This window comes from Papio anubis, chromosome 12 (genome assembly GCF_008728515.1).
Source record: "Papio anubis isolate 15944 chromosome 12, Panubis1.0, whole genome shotgun sequence".
Classification (NCBI taxonomy): Eukaryota; Metazoa; Chordata; class Mammalia; order Primates; family Cercopithecidae; genus Papio; species Papio anubis.
This window is the reverse complement of record NC_044987.1, coordinates 69,038,473-69,066,177: the sequence shown is the minus strand read 5'-3', so window position 1 is coordinate 69,066,177 and position 27,705 is coordinate 69,038,473. Positions and strand designations below refer to the sequence as shown.

Here is a 27,705-nt window from a genome sequence, read left to right as displayed (position 1 = left end):
TCCAAGCAAGTTTCACCAAAAATAACAAAGAATAAACTTTCAAGATACATGTGATTTTTGAGGCCTTCAGTTCCAAAATTTATTTTATTAAAAATTCTTTATAATCATTAATAAGGGGCATTTTATTGGCTTAATAGGTTTTATTTTATTTAGGGTCTCTTAAAACTATTTCAGGTTCAATTTTTAACTGCATCAAGGCAATTCTTCCAAATAAGTACACAAGAGACACATCCTGTTTTGTTCCTGGTTCTGTGAGAAACGAATACTAAATAAAAACTATACTTTGCAGGCACATATTTCCAGGAATATATTCTTACAAAAATTATGGAACCAACTCAAATGGGGACACACTATTTCTTACATCTGTGTGACAGAAACATCTTAACTTCACTATGTAAGTCACTTAAATATTTATTTAACAGACTTGACACTACTTTCTGGGTAACAGGAAACTGAATCAAAAGCAAACATTAACTTTTTTTTTTTTTTTGAGATAGAGTCTCGCTCTGTTGCCCAGTGGCACGATCTCGGCTCACTGCAACCTCCACCTCCTGGGTTCAAGCAATTCTCCTGCCTCAACCTCCCAAATAGCTGGGATTACAGGCATGAGCCACCACACCTGGCTAACTGCCATGGTTCTATCTTTTTTTTTTTTTTTTTTTGAGACAGGGTCTCATTCTGTCACCCAGGCTGGAGGCAGTGGTGTGATCTTGGCTCACTGCAGCCTTGACCTCCCAGGCGAAAGCGATCCTCCCACTTCAGCACCCCTGCCTGGCTAGTTTTTTATATTTTTTGCAGAGACGGGGTTTCACCATGTTGCCCAGGCTGGTCTCGAATTCCTGAGCTAAAGTGATCAGCCTGCCTCGGCCTCCCAAAGTTCTGGGATTACAGGTGTGCACCACTGCACCCAGCTGACAATTGTATCTTTTTTTTTGGATTCAGTGTCTCGCTCTGTCCCCCATGCTGGAGTGCTGGAGTGCAGGAGTGCAGTGGCATGATCACAGCTCACTACAATGTCCACCTCCTGGGTGATCCTCCTACCTTAGCCTCCCAAGTAGCTAAGACTTCAGGCATGTGCCACTGTGCCGAAATAATTTTTGTATTTTTTGTAGAGACGAGGTTTCACCATGTTGCCCAGGCCGGTCTCAAACTTACAAGCTCAAGCAATCCTCCCGCCTCAGCCTCTCAAAGACTGCAGGCATGAGCCACTGAGCCAGGCTGGTTATATCCTACATTGTATTAATTAAGGCTTAAAAAAAAAATCTTCCTTAAAAAACACTCTAGACTTAAACAAAATGCAAATGATCATTATGGTAAGTGGATTATTGGAAACAAATATTACTTTAAATTTATAAGCCTAAAAACTATTGATAAGATAACAAGTTAAACCCAGCTATATGTTCATGAAAAATTAAGACATTATACTACAGAATTTATTTTTTAAATATATCTGTTTTCACATTAAATTTTATTAAAATCTGTAAGTCTACAATCAGTCCAAATATAGTTTTTGAAGTGTTATTATTCAGAAAGGAAGCAAAAGCTAACAGAGAATGTATTTTTCATAATATAGCATGACCATGAGTTTGCAGTGCTTGGTCAAAGGCCAGGTGATAGGCTAAGAGCTCCATAAATACAAATCCATGTGTTTAACCTCAGGAGGGTAGTTCAGCAGCTAGACAAAGCAATCTCACATAAATCTATTCCAATGATCCCTTCTTTCCCCACACAAGCACTCCTGGCCCCAGAGGAAAATCTGTAAAACTAACTCAAATTCTACTTCTAAGAAGAAGAAATGCTGAGAGAGTAAAAGCTGTCAAAGCACAGAGTGAGTCCAAACAGTAACACGACAAGGTATGCTGCCTGGCTATTCTAACAAATCAAAGAAAGTCTGTTCATTTCTCAAATGAAATTAACTTGATTTGAAAGAGAATCAAGACATTTCTGTTAGCCTGCAAAGGCGAAGATAAACATGCCAGGAGCCTTGGCTGGGCTCTGGCCTACAGAAACGCACATCAAGGCCCATGTGGGTCCCAATTCTTCGGGACACCTGCAGCACAAATCTTTCAAGTTTCTTAGGCAGAGTAGTCAGAAAACTGATGCTGACTGGCTCCCTTCACAGCCTGTGGCTCAATGGTGATTTAAAGCCATTGACATGTCATCCACATTAAGCAAGTGCCACCTAAGGCAATAAAAATACTCATTAATTTCTAATTCTGAAATCAGGACAAGGTCACTTTCAAGTCCACCAAATATTTTAGTGATGGAAAAAAAAACATCAAAGGTAAAAGACCCACCCCACATTCAGTTTTTTGAAGAAAACACAATTAATTGTGGAACACAGTATAACCACAAAATGTTTTAAAATACTATAAATTTTTTTCTTTTTGAGACAAGGTCTGGCTCTATCTCCCAGGCTACAGTGCAGTGGCATGATGTCTGCTCACTGCAAGCTCCACCTCCCAGGCTCAAACCACCCTTTCAGACTCAAGCCATCCTCCCACCTAAGCCTCCCAAGTGGCTGGGACAACAGGTGCACACCACCATGCCCAGCTAATTTTTGTATTTTTTTGTAGACATGGGGTTTTACCAGTTTTACCATGTTTCCCAGGCTAGTCTTGAACTCATGAGCTCAAGCAATCTGCTCGCCTCAGCCTCCCAAAGTGCTGGGATTATAGGCTTCAGCCAATGTACCTAGTCTAAAATACTGTGAATTTTATTTGCACAGTTCTTTCAAGCAGCAGCTAGGTTTTAAAATCACCACTGGTATATCTTTCCTACAGACATTCCCTCTATACACCTCTGTATTAAGCTAGACAATTTCCTTGGACAAAAATTTCATAGCATGTTTTATTTTTCATTTCCTTTTTAACATACATATACGATTACATCATTATTGTTATTAAGCACTAAGAAACTGTTCCCACCACTACAGTGAAACCAATGAGCACCTAATTGTTAAATCCAAGGGCAACTTCTCACTTACCATTGTCTAATTTTTGCATAGCATCTAATGCCAGTAACTACTTTTGTGCTTCTTAAAACTTTGTGTTTCTTAGACATCTATGACTCACCACTCTCCCAGTTCTCCTACCTCACAGCCTGTTCAATTCAGCTTCCTTTGCCAAACTACTTCCTCTTTCTGCTACAGAAATGGTCCCAAGGTTCCATCCTTGGCACTCATGTCTCCAACTACAGTCTTCCTCCCTGATCTAACCTACTCCTGTGGTTTTCCCATCTCTGTCTCCAGCCCTGGCCTCTCACAAGTTCTAGATAAACACTTCTAGTGCACAGCTCCACACGAGTGTTCCACCTAAAATCCCAAATGTACCAAACCCACCATCATGCAATATGTCCCAAATTTGTTCATCGTCCTACCATTCATTCACACACACCCCTTTTAGTGAGCAGCTACCATAGGTCCAGGCACTTTATTTAATGTTTCACATACATCAATTTTTTCAATCCTCACAGAGTCCAATGAAGAAAGTAGTTATCCCCATTTTACAGATGGGGAACTCCAAACAGAGAGAGCGTGAGTAATTTGTCACACAGCTAATAAGTGGTAGAGTTGGGTTTCAAACCAGTCAGTCTGATTTCAGAGACCATGCTTTAAACAAATACACTACATTACTCCCCAGTTGCCCAGGCCTGAAACTTGTCTCTACTTCCCCACAGCCAGGCACTATATGCTTGGTCCTGTGACCTCTAGGTTCTTCCCGTCTGGCCTTCTTTTCCATTCTCACTATATATATATATTTTTTTTGAGATGGAGTCTCGCTCTGTCGCCCAGGGTGGAGTGCAGTGGGCGGATCTCAGCTCACTGCAAGCTCCGCCTCCTGAGTTTACGCCATTCTCCTGCCTCAGCCTCCCGAGTAGCTGGGACTACAGGCGCCCGCCACCTCGCCCGGCTAGTTTTTTTTGTATTTTTTTAGTAGAGACGGGGTTTCACCGGGTTAGCCAGGATGGTCTTGATCCCCTGACCTTGTGATCCGCCCATCTCAGCCTCCCAAAGTGCTGGGATTACAGGCTTGAGCCACCACGCCCGGCCTCTCACTGTATTTTAGTCCTCAATGCCACTTAGCTTCTTCTCACTGCCCATGTCTCCACATTTCATCTATTCACCTATTACTCTCTTCCTCAAAAATCATCAGCGGCTCATCTTTTCACACTGCCTACAGGATAAAGTCAAAACTCTCCAGCTTCGTCTACCACCTGTCTTCTTCACAGTCATCATGTTCCAGTGAGAAAGGACATGTATCATTCTTTTTTGACTGCCCAGCATTTAACCCTTTTCTTATGTCTGGGGAAATCCCTACCTGCCAATGTAGAAGCTGAAAATGCAAATGTATCCTTTCCAAGACTCCTTTGCAGCTAGTCCAAGGTGCCTGACCTAGGCCATGCCAATTAGATACATCATACCCTGATGGTAATTGGGAAGTGGGCACTATGGAGAACTCTCCCTCGTAGGAAGAACAGTTGCAAGAAGATTTGAGTTCTGGGGCAGTGATATGGTTTGGCTGTGTCCCTACCCAAATCTCACCTTGAATTCCCAGGTGTTGTGAGAGGGACCCGGTGGGAGGTAACTGAATCATGGGGGCAAGTCTTTCCTGTGCTGTTCTCGTAATAGCGAATAAGTCTCATGAGATCTGATGGTTTTATAAAGGAGAGTTTCCCTGCACAAGCTCTCTTCTCTCGTCTGCCACCACGTGGGATATGCTTTCACCTTCTGCCATGATTGTGAACCCTCCCCAGCCACGTGGAACTGTGTGTTCATTAAACCTCTTTCTTATATAAATTGCCCAGTCTTGGGTATGTCTTTATCAGCAGCATGAAAATGGACTAACACAGGCAGCAATCAGCGTCCAGGACCAGATGTATTCCGTGGTATAAGTGCAACACCCATCCTCTGGTGGCAGCAGCATTTTCCTTGTGGTTCCTCACTGAAGTGGCCAGTACAGTAAATAGAACAGACCAAATGGCATAGCCTCCACACCTGTTGTTTAAGCCATCATGATGATTCTGTAAGCTATCCAGTATCCCTTTTAAAAATTCCCTTTTAGGCCCTGCACAGTAGCTCATGCCTGTAATCCCAGCACTTTGGGAGGCTGAGGTAAAGGGATCACTTGAGGCCAGGAGTTTGATACCAGGCTGGGCAACATGGCAAGACCCCATCACTACAAAAAAAATTTTTTTTAATTAGCTGAATGTGGTGATGTATGCCTATAGTCCCGGCTATTCAGTAGGCTGAGACAGGAGGATCCCGTGAGCCCAAGAGGTTGAGAAAGGAGTGAGTCATGATTGCACCACTGCACTCCAGCCAGGGCAACAGAGTAAGACCCCGTCTCTTAAAAAAAAAAAAAAAAAAAAAAAAGGCCAGATGTGGTGGCAGGCACCTGTAATCACAGCTACTTGGAGGGGTGGAGAATCATTTGAACCCAGGAAGTGGAGGTTGCAGTAAGCCAAGATTGCGCCATTGCACTCCAGCCTGGGCAGTAAGAGCGAAACCCTGTCTCAAAAAAAAAAAAAAAAAATTCCCCTTTTGGCTTGAATCAGCCAGTGTGGCTGTTTCTAAGTAAGCATCCTGACTGGCAACTCAGTCAAGCTGGCTACCTCCCTCAGTCCTTTTAGAACATGCCCTTTGCTTCCCTGACTCATAAAACACTGCCCACTGATGCTTCCATCCAGAATTCTCCTCTGCCTTCACTATTGGTCATAATCTTTCCCACCCTTTAAGGCCTTGGTATGGCCTTTCTGAAGGGCAACTTTGCCTTGTTCATCTAATACCCTGAAAGTGTGCATTTCTTAGGACTCAAAATTCCACTGCTGGAAGTTTATCCAAAGAAAATAAGCAGACTAGTATGCAAAAATGTATGTAATAAGAGTAGTCATAAGAGTTACTGAGTACATATTAAGTGCCAGGCATTAAGCTAAATCCTTTAAATGCAGAACTTCACAACCCTTAGAGTAAACACTGTAATTAGCTTTATTTCACAGATGAGAAAATGAAGACTTGCAGGTTAAATCATTTGTCCAAGGTTAAGGGATTATAGATGACTTCTTTTTAAGTGTGGGGACTACAGCTGATTTTAATTGTGCATATTAATCTTTTCTAAATTTTCTACTATAATAACCATGTATTAACATGCGTCACTTTTTAGGACAGTAAGATAACACAGAAGCCTTACTCCTATTAGTTTTTTCCTTTGGAGGCGTAGGGAAAATAACAAAACAAGCATTCTGTTTATTTTACTTTGAAAGGTATGGAAAGTCATCACCCTGGGCTTTGAAACAAGAATAGTATTTGCTCACACAAAACAGCCCTGAAAACAACATTCTGGATCTTATGTGTTTCCCATGTACCAGCACTCAGTCAGTTACATTTTGTCAATATGCAAGTAGAATTAAAATTATGTTGTGACTTGTACAGAATACTCTTTGAACATGAGGATAGATTCACTTATCATCATAGTCATTTAGAGAGGAAGAGACCCACTTTCCCTGCAAACCCCCAGGGGTATTACATGCCCCAAATTACTATATTTGGAAGGCTTTTCTATATTCAAGCTGCTTTGCCTCTGATCCAAAAACACTAGTCAAGGATCTCCTTCCATATCTATGCTGAATTAACAGAAAAAATACCAAGCCAGGTCTATTAAATGCTAAAATGACCAAGTAAAAACTCCCCAAGCCACACCTCTTACCTCTTCTGACACAATAATTAGTGGATACTTGTCCTCAGATAAAAAGTTGAAAATAACCCATACTTTAAATGCATCTTCTTCTGTAATGAGCAGGGGATTCTTTGTGAGGTTTTTTTTGACACATAGGGTCCAACACATCCTATTGAATTCAATCTTGTCAAAGTTGTCTTGGACCTAAAAAGGAATAAGGAAAAACTCCAACAAATCAGTCCGATATAAGCAGTATATAAGGCAAGTAAAATAGAAAGACAAAGCCTCCTTTGGCTCCCATTTTAATCACTCCAATTAACCAACAGCCATATCCTACATATTTGCTTTAGGTATTACACTTCCAGTGGCTCAGTTAAGATGTTACATTTAGCATGACACTGAACCAACATCTGTCCATATCACTCCCTTGGCACATAAAAGACTGACCTCTCAAATAGTTACTGTTTCATGTGTATACACTATCTTCCTATTAATAAATAGACTACCAATCCTAGCACTGACCTCTCAAATAGTTACTGTTTCATGTGTATACACTATCTTCCTATTAATAAATAAACTACCAATCCTAGCACATAGAAGAAACTGAGAATGTCAATTACTCAGTATGAGCCAAGTACAGGTACCTTATCTTTACATATACAGTCAAAGAAGAGGCTGGGCACGGTGGCTCATGCCCGTAATCCCAGCACTTTGGGAGGCCGAGGCAGGTGGATCACCTGAGGTCAGGAGTTTGAGACCAACCTGACAAACACGGAGAAACCCCATCTCTAGTGAAAATACAAAAATTAGCCGGGCATGGTGGCGCAGGCCTGAACCTGGGAGGCGGGGGTTGCAGTGAGCTGAGATAGCGCCATTGCACTCCAGCTTGGGCAACAAGAGCGAAACTCCATCTCAAAAAAAAAAAAAGAGGAAGAAGATACCTTCTTTTGGGGAAAATTATTTAACTGAAATTCTAGAACAGCAATCCTGCGATTCATTCATTTGTTCACGTATCCAGTGTTCCCTCAGCATCTACTACGAGCCAAGTACTATGCTATAAACTAAGGATACAAAGATGAAGAACTAGGTCTGTGCTCTTAAAATGTTCACAGTTTATTAGGGAAAACAGATATGTAAATAAATTTTAATATAATTGTGTATAATTTAACAGTGTATAATTCAACAGAATTGTTCACTCATTTGACAAATAAAATTTAGATCCTAATTATTATTTGCCAAAGACAGTACAAAAATACTCAACATAATACTGGCCTGTTCCCAAGGAATGTAAAGACAATTACAGCAGAGTGTGACAAGTACTGCAATAGAGATAAGCAGAGGATTTTGTGGGAGCACTGAGGAGCTAACACAATCTTGAGATCTGGGGAAAGATTCACAGAAAGAGTGCCAGGACAACAGAGCTGAGTTCTCAAGGAGCATCAAGAGTCAAACAGATCAAGAATGGGATAAAGAGTATTCCAGGTAGAAGAGAATGTGAGAAAGCCCCAAAGTGGAGGCAAGCATAGTCAGTTTGGAAGAACTGTGAGTATTTAATGAGGCACCTGGTGCTGGAGGGTGGTATAATCAAGGCTCTTTATAAGTGCAAGTAACAGAAACCACCTCGGGTGGAATTTATTGGAAAAACAATGGGTAACCTCACAGATCTAATGCAAAGGCTAGAAAAATCTAGGCTCTGAAATTAGGCTGGTATCAAGGTAGGGTAGGCAGCCAGAACTGCAGCTGAACCACTCATGGGAACAGTCCGGTGGAGACACCACTACCTGTATAACATGAGAGCACTCTCACTATTACCACTGCTACCACTGCCCCGTCCATGATCTTCTGTGTCACTCACTGCAGATTCGAAGTTCTATTGGCTGAGCCTGGGTCACATTCCTGTGCTCTAGCTGCCAAGGAGCAGGGAAAAAATCAGTACCTGAACTTTCCAGATGTTGAGGTGTGAGACAGGTCCTGTTCCCCACCACAACTCTGTAGAATTTCCCAAATGTAAGAAAAAAGTTCAGATGCTAAACAGACAGACAGACAGATACACACACACACACACACACACACACACACACACACACACACACAAAAGGTAAATTTCCACTACATGGGACACAGTGAAAGACGAGCCAGTGAGGTAGGTGAAGACCAGATCATTAAGAGATTTATCATTCATGTTAAGGAGTTAGGCCTTTATCTGGACTGAAAGAATTGAAGGTAGTAACAGATACACTCTTCATTTTAAAAGCCACATTCTGTACCAGTGCAGTGCCTCACTCCTGTAGTCCCAGCACTAGGGGAGGCTGATGCAAGAGAATTGCTTAAGGCTAGAAGTTTGAGACCAGCCTGCACAATACAGCAAGACCTCATCTCTATTTATTTTTTAAATTAATATAAACAATGTTAAAAAAATAAAAATAAAAAATAGGCCAGGCACAGTGGCTCATGCCTATGTAATCTCAGCACTTTGGGAGGCCAAAGCATAAAGACTGCTTGAGCCCAGGAGTTTGAGACCAGCCTGGGCAACATAGAGAGACCCTGTATCTACAAATAATAATTTAAAAAATTAGCTGAGCACAACAGTACATGCCTGTGGTCCCAGCTACTCAGGAAGCTGAGGCAGGAGGATTGCTTGTACCCAGGAGGTCAAGACTGCAGTGAGCCATGATCATGCCACTGCACTCCAGCCTTGGAGACAGGGCAAGACACTTTCTCAAAAAAAAAAAAAAAATTTTTTTTTTGAAAATAAAAAAAAAAAAGTCATATTCTGGAATAGCATAGAAGATATACTAGAGGAGGCAGGCATGGGCAGCAGAATAATATCACCAAAGCATTTCTTTTTAGAAAGATATGAACAAAGCATTTTGTTTACTCTATGAAAGAAGTCACCAACTGTCTGCAGGCAGAAGTTTCACCTGATCTCTAATTTTATTTTGTAGTTGGCAAACTAGTCCTCCAGGAGTAGAAAGAGCTCCTTTGTGTTCTGCCTTTAGCACTTTGCCTCAGTCTAACACCATTTCCCATGGCCCCATCAAAAACAATTGATCCCATCGAGGGAAAGCAGCAGCAGCAGCAGAAGCAGCAATTGCGGCTGCTTTTCTTTTTTGGCTTATCACTATCACCTTGAAGACTTACTATATGCTAGGCATTTTATATGTGATTTCTCACTTAAATTTTGTATTAGTCCTATAAGGTTAATTACTGCCCCTATTTTACAGATCAGAAAATAAAGGTTTCAAAACACTGAGCATCCTTGAACAACATAGGTTTGAACTTCGAGGGTCCACTTAATGTGGATTGGATTTTCTTCTGCCTTTGCCACCACTGAGACAGCAAGACCAACAACTTCTGCCTCTTCCTCAGCCTACTCAATAAGAAGACAACGAGGATAAAGACCTTTATGATGATCTACTTCCATTGAATGAATAGTAGATATATTTGCTCTTCCTTATGAACTTCTTAATAACATTTTTTCTTTAGCCTACTTTATCATAAGAATAACTGTACATAATACATTTTACATTAAAATATGTACTAATCAACTGTTTATGTTATTGGTAAGCCTTCCAGTCAACAGTAGGCTATAAGAAGATAAGTTCTAGTGGAGTCAAAAGCTATCCTTCGAGGCCAGGCACAGTGGCTCATGCCTGTAATTCCAGCACTTTGGGAGGCCAAGGCGGGTGGATCGCTTGAGTTCAGGAGTTTGAGATCAGCCTGAGCAACATGGTGAAAGCCCGTCTCTATCAAAAATTCAAAAAATCAGCCAGGAGGCTGAGGGTGGGGGGAGATCGCACCACTACACTCCAGCCTAGGTGACAAAGTTAGAGACTCTGTCTCAAAAAAAAGTTATACTTGGATTTTCAACTGTGTGAGTTCAAGGGTCAACTGTACATTTACAAACTTCACATGGCTAGTAAATATCAAAACCAAAGTTTAAACTCAAGCTCAGCAGGGTGTGGTGGCTCACGGCTATAATTCCAATGTTTTGTGAGGCTGAGGTGGGAAGACTGCTTGAGATCGGGAGCTCGAGACCAATATGGGCAATATAGTGACATCTTATTTCTACAAAAAAGTTTTTTTTTTTTAATTAGCTGAGCATGTTGGCATGTGCCTGTAGCCCCAGCTACTCCGGAGACTGAGGCAGGAGGATCACTTGAGCCTGGGAGGCGGAGGCTGCAATAAAGGCAAGACTGTGCTGCTGCACTCCAGCCTGGGCGACAGAGTGAGACTCTGTCTGAGGAAGAAAAAAAAATCCAGCCTGGGCAACATAGTGAGACTTCTGTCTCTAAAGAAAAACATTTTTTAATTAGTAGGGTATGGTGGTTTGTGCCTATAGTCCTAGCTTGTCAGGAGGCTGAGGTGGGAGTATCGTTTGAGCCCAGAAATTCACGGCTGTAGTGAGCTGTCATCATGCCACTGTACAAATCCACACTCTAGCCTGGGTGACAAAGCGCAACTCTGTCTCAAATGCCAGCTCTTCCCACCATCCCAAATTGCTTGTAGAACTCAGTAGGTGGAGGTCATCTATGGGATGAACGCCATCTACGCAGAACATTTCCAAGGCCACTACCACCAACTCTTATCTATCCACACCCCACAAAACACTAAGTGGAAGATATGTCACACAGGGGAAATGACATGTGCACAAAAGCTGATAGCCTTGCTCTGAGAACAAGAAGTGATTCTATGTGGATTATGTGGTGAATCATAGGGTTCCTGAGGGGAAGTGGCTAGATATACAGCTGGAAAAGCAAACATAAGACCAAATCACAAAGGGCTTCATAATTTTAAGAAATAGCCTGTAGGAAAACAGTTCAAGGATTTTAGAACAAAATACATAAAGAACTCCTACAATTCAGTAACAGAAAAACAAATAAGCGAATTTTAAAATGGACAAAGAAATTATTCAACACGTCTCCAAAGATATACAAACGACCAACAAGCATATGCGAAGATGCTCAACATCACTTACGATCGGGGAAATGCAAATCAAAACACAATGTGGTATCACCTCACACCTGTTAGAATGGTCACTATCAAAAAAACAGAAAATAACAAGTGTTATTAGGATGTGGAGAAATCTGAACACTTGCACACTGTTGGTGGGATTGTAACATGGTGCAGCTGCTATGGAAAACAGTGTGGAAGTTCCTCAAAAAGTTAAAAATAGAATGACCATATGATCTAGCAACCCCACTTCTGGGTATATATCCAAAAGAACTGAAAACAGGACCTTAATGAGACATTTGCACACCTATACCCACAACAGCATAATTCACAATAGCCAAGATGTGGAAGCAAACTAAATATCCATCCAAGGATGAATGGATAAAGAAAATGTGACATACACTGGGTGCAGTGTACACTTCTTGGGAGACAGGTGCACCAAAATCTCAGAAGTTACCACTAAATAGCTTATCTATATAACAACAAAACCACCTGTTCCCCCAAAACTATTAAAAGTTTTAAAAAGTAAAAAAAAAAAAAAAAATTTTTTTAAAGAAAATGAGGGCCAGGCCCAGTGGCTCACGCCTGTAATCTCAACACTTTGGGAGGCCAAGACAGGTGGATCACTTGAAGTCAGGAGTTTGAGACCAGCCTGGCCAACATGGTGAAACCTCGTCTCTACAAAAAATACAAAAATTAGCCGGGCATGGTGGCAGGCACCTGTAATCCCAGCTACTCGAGAGGCTGAGTCACTTGAACCCCAGAGGCAGAGGCTACAGTGAGCCAAGACTGCACCACTACACTCCAGCCTGGACAACAGGGCAAGACTCTGCCTCAAAAAAAAAAAAAAGAAAAGAAAAAGAAAATGTGTTATATATATACAATGGAGTATTATTCAGCCTTAAAAAAAGAAGGAAATCCTGTCATACATTACAATAGGGAAGAACCCTGAGGACACCATGTTAAGTGAAATAAGCCAATCAAAAAAAGACAAATACAGCATGATTCTACTTATAATAAAGTAATCAAACACACTTTAAAAAGGTAGTAGAATGGTGATTGCCAGGAACAGGGGGGAAAGGAAAAAAATGTGTTGTTCAAAAGGTATAGAGTTTCAGTTATGCAAGATAAAAAAAGTTGTTGTTGTACTTTTTTTTGTAAAGTTGTTGTTGTACTTTCTGTTGTAAAGATCTGTTGTACAACAATGTGCATACAATTAAAAATACTGTACTATACCCTTAAACCTGTTAAGAGGATAAATTTACATTATATATTTTTACCAGTTTTTTTAAGTACAAAATCCATAGTTTTCATAGAAAATAGTGCATAAAGCATTAGTATTCAAGTGTTTTCACACAAGGTATAATGTCAAACAAAATAAGGAAATTCAATCTTGGGTTTCCAGAATTTCATATATCATAAATTATACCAAATGGTTTTCAAGGTTCTAAGAACAAGAATAAAGAAATATATGTGAAAGAATCTTGCTAAAGAAGAAAAACGCTTCCTTCCTGTAGGAGATAGGTAAAAATAAAGAAAAAAAAGGAAGAAAAATGCTGCAAAGTATTTATTATTAAATTATATGATGTACTGACCATATACACAGCTGTAACAACAAAAAAACAAGTTCTTTATGTGTTAATGTGAAATAATCACCAAGATATGACATGAAGGTACACAACACGAAGAATTATACAATGTCCAGTGAAAAACGCAAGTCACAAAATACTATATAGAACATGATCCTATTTTTATGTCTCCAGAGTAAAAATTAATCACACATTAAGATATACATATATGACAAAACTTTTTTCTAATGTGAGAGGAAAATGCACATAAAATTCAGGATGGTGGCTTCCTCTTGGGAGGAGGCAGGGAAATGGAAAAAGAGAAGAGCAAAGAGGTTGAGGCAACAACATTAGTGATGTGTTTCCCAAAATGAGTGGTAGGTTCACAGATGTTCACTTTATTATGCTTTATAATTTTCATATATCCTACAAATATTCTTTTGTATATATCATATTATAAAATAAATAAAAAGACAAAATGGGGGAAAAAAAACAAGTGCTGATCAATGTATACAGATCACCAAGTGTACACAGATCACCAGTGTATACAGATCATCAAGTGTATACAGATCAACCATTTGTGTACAAAGGGGAAAGAACAGATCATCTTTGCTGTTTGTATAAGGTGTAGCAATGTCTGCATCAATATGTCTTTGAGCTGAACTGCAGCTCAAAACTCTTATTCTAGATCCTGTCTTTTACTGTGTATCTATGGATATGCAAATATGTGTTACCTGTCTACTATAGGTCAGTCAGCATCTGGTATGGGAGGAGTCCCACATAAAATAAGACATATGTACTCTCTAAGGAGCTTCTAGTGCAGGGAGGAAGACAGACTAACAGTTATGTGCAAATGCTCCAATAAAGGGGAATACAGGGAACTCTAGCATCTAATTCAGCAGGGCACAGTGGTTCATGCCTGTAATCTCAGCGCTTTGGGAGGCCAAGGCAGGCAGATGACTTGAGGCCAGGAGTTTGAGACCAGCCTGGCCAACATGGTGAAACCCCGTCTCTACTAAAAATACAAATTACTCAGGCGTGGTAGCTCGCACCTGTAATCTCAGCTACTCGGGAGGCTGAGGCACGAGAATCACTTGAACCCAGGAAGTGGAGGTTGCAGTGAGCTGAGATCATACCACTGCACTCCAGCCTGGGCAACACAGAAAGACTGTCTCAAAAAAAAAAAAAAAAAGAGAGAGAAGATGGAGGTTCTCTTTCCTTGCCTAATGCAGCCATGGCTCGTGGTCCCAAGAAGCATATGAAGCAGGTAGCAGCTCCAAAGCATTGGATGCTGGATAAATTGACCAGTGTGTTTGCACAGTGAGGCCATATATACACACAGTAAGGCCATAAATATATATATGGTCTCTCTATGTATCAGTAAACAGAATTATGCCTGTTATTAAAATATTATAGAACATACTGGGAAATTAACAGAAATCCAGAATTTGGATAGGGATGATGGCCACACAACATAATAAATACACTCACAACCATTTTACTGTACACTTTAAAATGGTAAGTTTTATGTTATGTGAATTGTATCTCAATGTTTTTATACTTTCATAAGACCATTTAAACCAGAGCAAAAGTCCAAGAGCCAAGAAAATGGAGAAAGTAAAATGGTAGGCTCTTCTCATATAACTACATATACATTTCTAACCTCAAACTCTTTCCTGAGTCCCAGTTCTATATTTTATTACAACTCACATGAAATCATGAATTCTTTGAAATCAAAGGCCATATCTTATTTAGCTTTGTATCCCCTCTGCCTGGTTTGCAGTATTAATTTGCTCATTCATTCATTCAAATCATTGTGTGTGTTTACGAGGTATCAGTTACTCTGCTAAGAGTTGGATAACAGTGAACCAGTTCTTGCTGTCACAGAACTTATACTCTGGAGAGGGAATCAGATACCAAACAATACAGCACACACAACAACCCAACCACTAGTAAGTGCTATAGAGGAAAAGCACAGGCTGCTGTGGGAAACACATTACAGGAGAGCTGGTTAGCTCTGGGAAGGGTGGGTGCTACCAGGAGAAACCTCCCTGAGGAAGTGACAATCAAGTTCAGAGCTAAAGGATGAACAAAAATTCTCTGCATTTGATGGGCGGAGTTGGCCTTACAACACAGGAGGCAGCATGTCTGAAGGTTCTGAGGCAGGAAGGGTCTTGGTAACCTGAGGTACAGAGAAAAGGCCAACAAGGTTGCACTAAAGTGAACAACCCACATGTCTAACAACTGATGAACTGAATATGTAAACAAAGCATGGTATATCCATAACGGAATGTTATTCAGCCATAAAAAGGAATGAAGTATTGTCACAGGATACAACGTGGATGAACCTTGAAAACAGTACGCTATGTGAAAGAAGCCAGATACAAAAGGCTGCCTATTGTATGATTCTACTAATATTGTATGTCCAGAATAGGCAAATACATATAGACAGAAAGTAGATTTGCACTTGCACAGAGCTATAGGGGAGAGGGGGTGATTGCTAAGTGGGTATGAGATTTTAGGGGCAGCAGTGAGATGAAAATATTCTAAAATCAATTGTGGTAATGATTATAGTGAATGAACAAAAAAAACCACTAACTGGTACATGTTAAATAGACTAATTGTATGGTATGTGATTTATATCTCAATAAAACTGCTATTTTAAAAAACAATATATCTTTACAGCACGTGACTCATATTGTTGGCCAAAGTGTTCATCAGTATAAAGTCATTCACGTTTCTTAGCATGAAACCCCTTTATTTCCTCAAAAGTTTATAGTCCTCTATAGTTTCACAAATGTAATGAAAATGTAGAGTCCAACTTGGTCATTGCACCAAATTAAAACTATGTAACTTTCAGTCAGGTGCAGTGGCTCACACCCATAATCCCAGCACTCCGGGAGGACAAGGCAAGAGGATCACTTGAGCCCAGGAGTTCAAGACCAGCCTGGACAACATAGTGAGATCTCTACAAAAAAAAAAAAGTTAAAAATTAGCCAGGCATGGTGGTGCACACCTGTAATTCCAGCTACTCCCCAAGCTACTTGGGAGGCTAAGGTGGGAGGATCTCTCGAGACCAGCAGGGCAAGGTTGCAGTGAGCCACAATCATGTCGCTGCACTCCAGCCTGGGCAACAGAGCAAGACCTTATCTCAGAAAACAAAAAAACAAAACAAAACAAAGAAAATGCACACTATGTAACTATGTAACTTTCAAACAACAATGAACGAAAACATAACACAGGCTAAAGGGCAATAAAAAAGAACCACACGAAAGCACAGGTTTGAGTGTTTAAAGAACAGTACCACTTCCGATTAAATGACGTTGTTAGGCACACATTTGAAGTGCTTTCAGCGCTGACAGGATAGTCATTTAATTAACAGAAGAAACTTGAAACAACACTTTATACAAGAATTATAAGTGACATATGAACAATGAGAAAGTACACCAAGGGGAAAAGCATAAATGTTAGACTAGAGAAACACAATGCAGAGGCAGCTAGGCTCTAGAGGATAGACATACCGAACTGAAATGTTTCTCTGTTTTTTTGTGTATGTTTCCAAAAAAACAAAAACAAAAAGGCTTCTGTTGGAAAGCACCAGATTCCCCAACTGGAACTTGGCATACTGCCAATGTATTAATGATTTTAATCATATAGCCCAAACCAAGCCTTAATATGAGAATCAGAGAAAATAACTGGTAAGATTTGGACTAGCAAGCCTAATCAGCCATTAAATCTCATGGAAGAATTAGACTGCCTTAAAAATATGCTGAAGGAAAACTAGTTTTTTACATACTTTATTGTTACTAACTAGAAGGTAGTAATATACCACTTTCTTCAATTATTCACTGTCAGATAATTCAGCAATAGTGTCTCTCTGCCTAAAAAAAAAAAAAACCCACAAGTTTCTTTCTAGATGTTTAAAGAACATTCCTTTACTAAAAAAGGATTTGTTTGTTTGTTTGTTTGTTTGTTTTTTATTTTATTTTATTTTTTTTGAGACGGAGTCTCGCTCTGTTGCCCAGGCTGGAGTGCAGTGGCCGGATCTCAGCTCACTGCAAGCTCCGCCTCCCGGGTTCCCGCCATTCTCCTGCCTCAGCCTCCCGAGTAGCTGGGACTACAGGCGCCCACAACTGCGCCCGGCTAATTTTTTGTATTTTTAGTAGAGACGAGGTTTCACCGTGGTCTCGATCTCCTGACCTTGTGATCCGCCCGCCTCGGCCTCCCAAAGTGCTGGGATTACAGGCGTGAGCCACCGCGCCCGGCCTGTTTGTTTGTTTTTATAGACAAGGTCTTACTTTGTTGTCCAGGCTGCTCTAGAACTCCTGGGCTCAGGTGATCCTCCTGCCTCAGCTTTCCAAAGTGCTGAGATTATGGGCATAACCTACGACGCCCAGCCAAGAAGGAATTCAAAAATTCAACATTTGGGGCCAGGCGTGGTGGCTCATGCCTATAATCCCAGCACTTTGGGAGGCTGAGGCGGGCGGATCACCTGAGGTCAGGAGTTCGAGACCAGCCTGGCCAACATGGTGAAACCCCGTCTCTACTAAAAATACAAAAATAAGCCGGACGTGGTGGCATGTGCCCGTAATCCCAGCTACTCAGGAGGCTAAGGCAGGAAAATCGCTTGAACTCAGGAGGCAGAGGTTGCAGCGAGCCAAGATCACGCCATCGCACTCCAGCCTGGGGAACAAGAGTGAGACTTCGTCTAAAAACAAAAGTTAACATTTGGAAGGATAAAATACTTGGTAAAGGAATAACAGACAGGTTAATCATTTGAGGTCTCAGGAAAGCTGCAAATTAATTCTATCGATGTAAAAGAACAAAGTAAATACAAAAACCAACCATAAAAAATTACTTTTTGGGAAGTTTCAATATAATTTAACTCTTGGTACCAACCTCCTCAGAATAATTCTCCCAGGCAAAGGCAGAAAGCCCCTAAAACAACCTGGGAAAAAAAAAAAAAAAAAAACGAAAAAACTGACCAAAATGAATACTAAGGAACACCACACACTAAGACAAGAGAATCACCTTAAAACAACTTGAGACAGAACAGAAGAAAACCGGATGAAAGCTGAGCTACTTTGAGGTAATCAAAATGGCTTTTAAACAACTTTACCCCTTCCTGCCTTCGACCAAGATTTCCCCTATGTATCCAAATATTAGACACTCGAAAAAAACTTAATTCCTAAAGGGAGTAATTAATCCTTCAATAGTACAGTTAAAGAAACATTGGTGGTGAAGTTAAATAGCTTAGGTTCAAAAATCTACCTACCCCTTATTAGCTAGGCCACCGTAAGCCATTTCCTCCTTAGGTAATGGGGGATAATTCCAGTTCTGCCTCACAGAATTAACATGAGGATCAAATGGGACAGTACATATACATGACAGTATACCTTGTGACTGTTTAATAACTATTTCATATTTTCTCTGCAAAACTGATTATAATCTCTAAGTTTTATGTTAACATTCTTCAGTCACTGTTAGCATTTCTTTTTTCAACCAAGTTTCAAACAAGGCACTAATCTTTGCTCAATTTAAACTCAAACCATGGAAACCTCGGCTGCTTTACTTGAATTGCAGGACTGGCAAAATTCCACTCCAGGTGGCTAAGCAATAATAAACAAGGGCTCACTGTTTCATCACATCCTCATTCCCTCCGTGAATAAGTTTCTCTCCAAATTTAGTGGCTCATTTTGGACTTTCAAAATACTACTACATTTCCTCCCCCAGTTATAAAACTTTTAAAACATTGAAATACTAAAACAAAGAACATTTTAAAACTAAATAAAATTCAGTAAGTTTAAAGAATGTCACACCAAGGAAAACAAAATGCAGTAGCAGGGTACACCACTTCAAGATATTAAACCATGTTTCTCTATTCACTAGCCCAGCACACACAAATTCTAGCACTGAAATAAGAAAAACAAATTCAGGTTTCTAAGAATTTCCCAGTATGTTCTATAATATTTTAATAACAGACACAATTCTATTTACTGTCTATATCTAGAGACTATATATATATGGCCTCACTGTGTCACCCAGGCTGCAGTGCAGTGGCACCATCACAGCTCACTGTAACCTCAAACTCCTAGGCTCAACTGATTCTCCCACCTCAGTCTCTCGAGTAGTTAGGACTACAGGCATGTGCCACCAAGCCTGGCTAATTTTTAAGTTATTTAATAGAGAGAGGATCTCACTATGTTACCCAGGATGGTCTTGAACTTCTGGGTTCACATGATGCTCCTACCTCAGCCTCCCAAAGCACTGGGATTACAGGCATGAGGCACTGTGCCCAACCAGTGTCTATCATTAAACACACATACACACAGCAGATCATCAAACACTTGTGTTCTATAGTTTTATTATAAGTATATATGAAATATATTCAGCAAATATTTGACATATTAGACATACTTACACATAATAAAACTATAGAACACCAATAAGCTACCTGAGCAATAAACAGAACAGCAACACAAAAAAGCATTATACTATAAAGTGCTGAGACTTTACACATCAATTTTGGTACAATTTAATTATTTTTTATTAAGATATAATTCACATACCATAAAATTCACCCTTTTAAAGTATACAATTCAGTGGTTTTCAATATATTCATAAGGCTTTATCACTGGTTAATTCTAGAATATTTTCATCATCCCAAAAAGAAACCCAAGACCATTAATAATCACTCACCATTCCTACCTCCCCCTCACCCCAAGAAACCTCTAATCTACTTTGCATCTCTATTTACTTGCCTATTTTGAACATTTCATATAAATAGAATCACACCATATGATGCTTTTGTGGATTTAATGAAATCTTACCTTTCATTATCATGTGGTTTTTCTTCCTTCTTTTTTTCCTAATTAAAGCATGATCATGTACCACATGATAACTATAGTTAATAACAATGTATTAAACACCTAAAAATTGCTGAGAGTAGATTTTATTCTCACCACAAATAAGGATGTGAAGTAATGCACATTATCTAGTTTCACTTTACCATTCCACAATGTATACACATTGCAAAGCATCATGTTGTATCCCATAAATATATTTTTTTGGTCAATTAAAAAAATAAACACGAAGAAGAGAAAAAAGCACGATCCGGGCAATGTTATCATCTCTGCAAGGGAAATTCTTCAAAAACATGCATTGAAGTTGGGCACAATGGCTCACATCTGTAATCCCAACACTTTGGGATGCTGAAGCAGGCAGATCACCTGAGGTCAGGAGTTGGAGGCTAGCCTGGCCAACATGGTGAAACTCCATCTTTACTAAAAATACAAAAATTAGCCAGGTGTGGTGGCACATGCCTGTAGTCCCAGCTACTCAGGAGGCTGAGGAAGGAGGATGGCTTGAGCCCGGGAGGCAGAGGACACAGTGAGCCAAGATTATGCCAGTGCACTCCACATTGCAGCCTGGGGGACAAAGAGAGACTCCGTCTCAAAAAACAAACAAACAAACAAACAAACAAAAAAACAGGGCAGGCACAGTAGTTCACGCCTGTAATCCCAGAACTTTGGGAGGCCAGTGCGGGCAGATCACCTGAGGTCAGGAGTTTAAGACCAGCCTGGCCAACGTGGTAAAACCCCATCTCTACAAAAAAAAGCAAAACTTTGCCGGGCATGGTGGCACGCACCTATAATCCCAGCTTCTGGGGAGGCTGTGGCAAGAGAATCACTTGAACCCAGGAGGCGGAGGATGCAGTGAGCTGAGATCATGCCACTGTACTCCAGTCTGGGTGACAGAGCGAGACCTGGTCTCAAAAACAAACAAACAAAAAACATGTATTGCCCAGGCATGATGGCTCACATCTGTAATCCCAGTACTGTGGTAAGCCCAGGTGGGAGGACTGCATGAGGGCAGGAGTTCAGACCAGTCTGGGCAACATAGTGAGATCCCGTCTCTATAAAAAATGTTAAAACTTAGCCAGGTGTGGTGGCATGCAGCTGTAGTCCTTACTACTCAAGAGGCTGAGGCAAGAGGACTACTTTATTTAGCACAGGAGTTCAAGGTTGCAGGGAGCTGTGACGGCATTACTGCACTCCAGCCTACCCGACAGAGCAAGACACTGTCTCAAAAAACCAAAAAACACATATAACACATGAAATACACACACACATATACACAGGCATGCATACACATAAAGAAAGATCAGGAAATTGTATTGTGAGGCTGATATGGAATAACAGATATAGATACAAAGATTACCACACAGATGAACATTGTAATTTTTAGAATCTTTACTGCAAAATTCTTGAAAAATATTTGTTGGTTTCTAAAAAGAATCCTGGCTGGGCACAGTGGCTCATGCCTGTAATCCCAGCACTTTGGGAGGCTGAGGTGGGAGGAACACCTGAGGTCAGGAGTTCAAGACTAATCTGGTCAACATGATGAAACCCCGTCTCTACTAAAAATACAAAAAATACATGGGCGTGGTGGTGTGTGCCCGTAATCCCAGCTACTCAGGAGGCTAAGGCAGGAGAATTGCTTCAGCCCAGGAGGCAGAGGCTGCAGTGAGCCGAGATCGTGGCACTGCACTCCAGCCAGGGCAACAAGAGCGAAAAAAAGAAAAAAAAAGAATCCTGACCAACATTTTGGCATTTTCCAAACTATTAAATTATTATTATAAATGTTAATTACTATACTTTACTATTATAAAAAGACATTAAACTATTTTAAAATTATATAAAAATAATAAAAACTCTGAAGCCACAGAAAAACACGTATATAGTTGTGTATTCAGGTTTGATGCAAAAATTGAGTTTTTAAAAATTTTTAAATGTTTTATTTATATTTTTACTATGTTGCTCAGGCTAGTCTTGAACTCCTGACCTCAAACAATCCTCCCACCTCAGCCTCCCAAAACGCTGGTATTACAGATGTAAGCCACTGTACCCAGCTGCAAGTATTTTACTTTTAATTCGAAAGTATTATCATTATCATTTTTTGAAAGGCATTACTGAAATATACTTGTTACAGAGAATGGTCTGAGCAAAAAATAATAAAAATAAATAAGAATTTAAAAATTAGAAGTATATAAAGACCCCTCAAAAAAAAAAAAAAAAATTGCCAGTACATACGAAACCAGATTGTTTTCTTTAAAAAAAAAAACAAAAAAACAGATACATGTGCAGTACGTGCAGGTTTGTTACACAGGTATATATGTGCCATGGTGGTTTGCTGCACCTATTGACCTATCCTGTAAGTTCCCTCCCCTTGTCCCCCAAACCTCAACAGGTCCTGGTGTGTGTTGTTCCCCTTTCTGTATCCATATGTTCTCATTGTTCACCTCCACTTATGAGTGAGAACACGTGGTGTTTGCTTTTCTGTTACTGGGTTACTTTACTAAGGATGATGGATGGCTTCCAGCTTCATCCATGTCCCTGCAATGGACATGATCTCATTCTTCTTTATGGCAGCATAGTATTCCGTGGCATATATGTACCACATTTTCTTTATCCAGGCTATCAGTGATGGTTGGTTCAATGACCATCCATCTTTGGTTCCACGTCTTTGCTATTGTAAATAGTGCTGCAATAAACATACGTGTGCATGTATCTTTTTTTTTTCTGAGACGCAGTTTCGCTCTTGTTGTCCAGGCTGGAATGCAATGGCATGATTTTGACTCACTGCAACCTCCGTCTCCCAGGTTCAAGTGATTCTCCTGTCTCAGCCTCCCAAGTAGCTGGGATTACAGGAGCATGCCACCACACCTGGGTAATTTTTGTATTTTTAGTAGAGACAGGGTTGCATCGTATTGGTCAGGTTGGTCTCGAACTCCTGACCTCTGGTGATCCGCCCACCTCAGCCTCCCAAAGTGCTGGGATTACAGGTGTGAGCCACCCTGCCCAGCCATGAATGTATCTTTATAGTAGAATGATTTCTATTCCTTTGGGTATATACCCAGTAATGCGATTGCTGGGTCAAATGGTATTTCTAGTTCTAGATACTTGAGGAATTGCCACACTGCCTTCCACAATGGTTGAACTAAACTACATTCCCACCAACAGTGTAAAAGCATTCCTATTTCTCCACAGCCTCACCAGTATCTATTGTTTCCTGGCTTTCTAATAATCACCATTCTGACTGGCATGAGATGGTAACTCATGGTGGTTTTGATTTGTTTTTCTCTGATGATCAGTGATGTTGAGCTTTTTTTTCATACGTTTGTTGGCTGTGTAAATGTCTTCTTTTGAGAAGTGTCTGTTCATATCCTTTGTCCACTTTTTGATAGAGTTTTCTCTTGTAAATTTGTTTAAGTTCCTTGCAAATTCTGGATATTAGACCTGATTTTTTTAAAGCGCCCTGAGAGAGAACAGGTACAGATTAACACAAAACACAGTTCTTAATTTCAAAGAATGAACCAAGTTGGAAAAACATCAAACCAAGTTTAGAAGACAGTGGAGGAGAGGGAAGAATAAGAAGCACTGTCAGTCTCTCATTCTTTCTTCCTTTCTGATTTATCTAGTGATTCTTTGTACCTCAACTCCTTAGTGAACGCACCAACAGGGGGCTTTGGGGCCCACTTGAAACACGCAAACCAAACAATGCTGCACCCAAAAAAATGTTAGAATCATACCTTTTCCAAAATGAACCTGTTTAAATAAGGCATGTAGCCCTGGTTGGACACTGGCCCCTCATCATCATCCCTGAAGTGCTCTTCAAGGGCAACCGGGTCATGAGGAACCTTCAGCACCGTGCACAAGTTATGGGAAAGGACCTGCAAGGGAAAAGAAAATCGTTTAAAGACTCCCACTAACCAGCACATGACACCTTCACCGTGAACACAACACGCTGCTCCCTGTCCTGGGTAGAGAAAGATGGAAAATAAACTAGCAAAAACAGGGTGAGGGCTGCTCAGCTGCCAGCCCCTACTTGTCACCTGTTACTCTTTCTCATTTCTTCCCAGGTTTGGTTCACTCAGAACTAGTCTCTCCTACATGCCCACTATGAGTCATGCTCCATGCGAGATATGTGAATATAATACTCCTGTGGTCTTTTACTAATTTATCCACATCAGAAAGAAAAGCGGGGGGAGAAGTGTAAGAGAATGTGTTCAAAATTAAACTTTTTGCCAAGTAGAGCACAGTCAGCCAATTAGAGCTGTTCCGAGAAAGAACCTGGCATTGGGACGGCAGCCAGGGGTTCTGGACAAGGAGGCTGACCTAGGCAAGTCACAACCTCTCCAGGCTTTAGTTTTCTCATTTATTCAATAGAAAGGGGCCAAATTAATATACCAAATATTAATTAGGAATCTCTAAGTATCTAAATATTTCTAAAATTCTATGACTAGGCTAAGTTTCAGCATGAGTGTAAAAGAATATAAACATAAAAAGAGAAAGAAATCCAGGGCCTGGATTAAAAATAAGAAAAAATTAAATAGCAAAAATTGGAGTCACCAACATGGTTAAAAATACTTTATAGAAAACTTGCATTCCATAGCCTAAATACATATAAAGGGCTACTGGTCTTGCAATAACCTAAGTTCACACTTCAATGTCCAGATACAGTAGTTAAATTAGCAGTCTGGGCTACCTTAGTATTAATCTTGTTTTACATTAAATGAAAATCTTAAAATAGAACTTAAGTCCCTTCCATTTCATTTGTGCTTTCTGAACAGGTCAAATTATATAGCTAAGGCTGTACTTTCTTCAGCAGAGAATCTTCCTAGTTGAACCCCAGATAAAAACATTCCTTATTTTTCTCAGCCCTAAACATTTAACCTTAAGGAGCCACATTCATATCAATAAATACTTGTATTTGCATTAAGCGAGTCCCTTTTTCTGCATACACATATTTCAGTTAGGAGTTTTTTTAAGATTAAAAATTTTTAATCTATAAAATAATTTGCATATCTTCTTTCTAAATTTGTTTTGTTTCTCAAAGCTTCATTTATGTGGAGATCCTTTTCTACACGCTCTACTGGTTTTAAGGAAGTAAGTTAAGGAAGTAAATTCACAAATGATTATAAATGCAGTAATGAAGACTTTTATGAGCCTCTACAAAGCAGCCTGTGTTTCTCAAGCAAACCCTGTGTTTGCCAGTAAAGCACATGAAAAGACTATGGTGGAGCTTTTATTGGAGAATCTTGCACCACAGTCAGCAAAATTTTAAATAGATATTTAATTTCTACTAGCCTAGTAAATCCTACATACTAAAGATCAATTTCAAGAATATAAAGTGCTTAAAAACTGTAAAATGCTATGGAAACACAAGTATTAAAGAAATGAAATGCATATTACTCAGATCAGGTTCAAATGTGATTCAAATTTTAAAATCATTTGGAACTCTACCCAAGTTAACAATTCCCAACTACTGGTTAAATTACGGTATATCCATAAAACATAAAAACCATGAGAAAGCTTGCTATGTACTGATATGAAAAGATCTCCAACATAAATTAAGTGAAAAAAACAAGGTACTTAGGAATATGTATGTCATCTTTTGTATGAAAGAAAAGGGAGGAAGAAAAGAAATTCTGGAGAGATATATAAGAAATTAGTAACTGTGAAGGGAAGACAGGTTTGATGAGACCAAGGTTAGAAAAAGACTTCACTGCACCTCTTCTTTGTATTAAGTTTTTTTAAAAAATTAACCTACTCAAAAATGTACTACATATTTTAAAAATTAAATATACATATATATATATAAAGTGGCCAGCCTAAGATCACAAAGATCAATCTATTTATCTTCATAGCCTATACTTTTTCTTCTACATTAACCTGCTGACTAGAGATAAGGTGTAAAAGGAAGACATATTCCACAGCAATATACCATGACTAATGGATGAGTGAGCTGTAATGGCAATAAATGAGCTCAGAAAAGGAGAAATAGTACGTGTTACAGTGACTTCACAGAGGAAATGAAATGTAACTTATTGCTTACAGGATAAATAAGGATAGTTTTAGGATAGGAATAGAGGCAAATAGAAAAATTTCCAGATAGGGAAATAACATGATAAAAGTAGTTGATTAATCCAAAGCACTCAGGAAACAAAAAACACCATCTCCTCCATACCCAGCCTGTTCTCTACCTTTGGGTTTCACAGATCGTCTAACTAAAGTCCTGGCAGAGGCCTTGGATGTCATATTGTCATCCTCATCTTATAAATGGTGACTACAGACTCACAGATATTAAATTTGTTTTTCTTGACTAAAGTTACCGAGAACTGAGACTAGAACTCAGGTTTTGTAATCTCTGGTCCAGCGCTCTCCAGTAATAAGAAACATTATGTCTTCAGTTCTCTAAAGTCAACAGTGCTCTTTGTACATATAGACGCTTAGTTTGATTAAGTGATCCCACTGAAGAAGATACAGATTTGAACTCAAGATTTCAGCCTTGGACAATTAAACAGCACTCCTGTTAAACACAGGGATGGCTAAATTCAGTGATAATTTTCTTAACTATATTTACTTAGTTAAGCAAACTGTGAGGAAGGCAGCACATTATACAAGGCACCTAGAAGGGACCTGAACTCCAATGTCTCTGCATCCTCACTATCAAATGAGGAGTTGGACTTGTTTGTAAAACCCTTAAGTATCAACCCAAACTCATTTCATAATTTAGATAAGAAGTCCAGCTTTGTGACAGCTTTTTCACCATTAGTAAGGTCTATAAAAGGGAAGTCTTCTTCAAAAAACATAACAAGAGGCTCACGCCAATAATCCTAGCCCTTTGAGGGGCTGAAACAAATGGATAGCTAGAGCCAAGAAGTTCAATACCAACCTGGACGACATGGCAAAACCCCATCTCCATAAAAAGTACAAAAGCTAGCTGGATGTGGTGGCACGTGCCTGTAGTCCCAGCCACCTGGGAGGCTGAGATGGGAGGCTGAGGTGGGAGGATCACCTGAGCCTAGGGAGGTCGAGGCTGCATTGAGCTGTGATCATGCCACTGCACTCCAGCCTCGGTGACAGAGGGGGTCCCATCTCGAAAATTAATTAATTATAATATATATGTATATATAAAACAACCAACTGAATATAGCAACAGTGAAACAGTATTTCTAAAAGAGAAAAAACTTGTGTACTATCTTTAAAACTTTTCATCAGCAACCTTTCTTTAAAGCATAGACAGTATCTCAAGTATTTTTTTCTTTTTTAAGATTTATATTTATTTTTTAAAAATAGAGATGGGGTCTCACTATGTGTGCCCAGGCTGGTCTCAAACTCCTAGGCTCAAGTGATCCTCCCACCTCAGTCTCCCAAAGTGCCAGGATTATATACATGAGCCACCATGCCCAGTCTCAACAGTCTCAACAAGGTTTTTTGTTTGTTTCTTGTTTTGAGGCAGAGTCTCGCTCTGTCGCCCAGACTGGAGTGCAATGGCATGATCTCAGCAACCTCTGCCTCCCAGGTTCAAGCAATCTTCCCACCTCAGTCACCCAAGTAGCGGAATTACAAGCACCTGCCGCCACACCCAGCTAATTTTTGTATTTTTAGTAGAGACAAAGTTTCACCATGTTGGCCAGACTGGTCTCAAACTCCTGACCTCAAGTG

The 27,705-nt window shown here is 39.9% G+C and overlaps 1 protein-coding gene across 2 annotated transcripts in view; it reads right to left on the bottom strand.

The window, feature by feature from the left end:
- SWAP70 (switching B cell complex subunit SWAP70) overlaps positions 1–27,705 on the bottom strand; it is an 83,280-nt gene that overhangs the window by 30,919 nt on the left and 24,656 nt on the right. For both annotated transcript variants that reach the window (XM_003910234.5, XM_009186616.4), the window contains exons 2-3: positions 23,787–23,927; positions 6,705–6,878 (exon numbers count right to left, since the gene is read on the bottom strand). In XM_003910234.5, the coding sequence (XP_003910283.2) occupies positions 6,705–6,878; positions 23,787–23,927 (315 nt within the window). The remainder of the gene's footprint in view (positions 1–6,704; positions 6,879–23,786; positions 23,928–27,705) is intronic.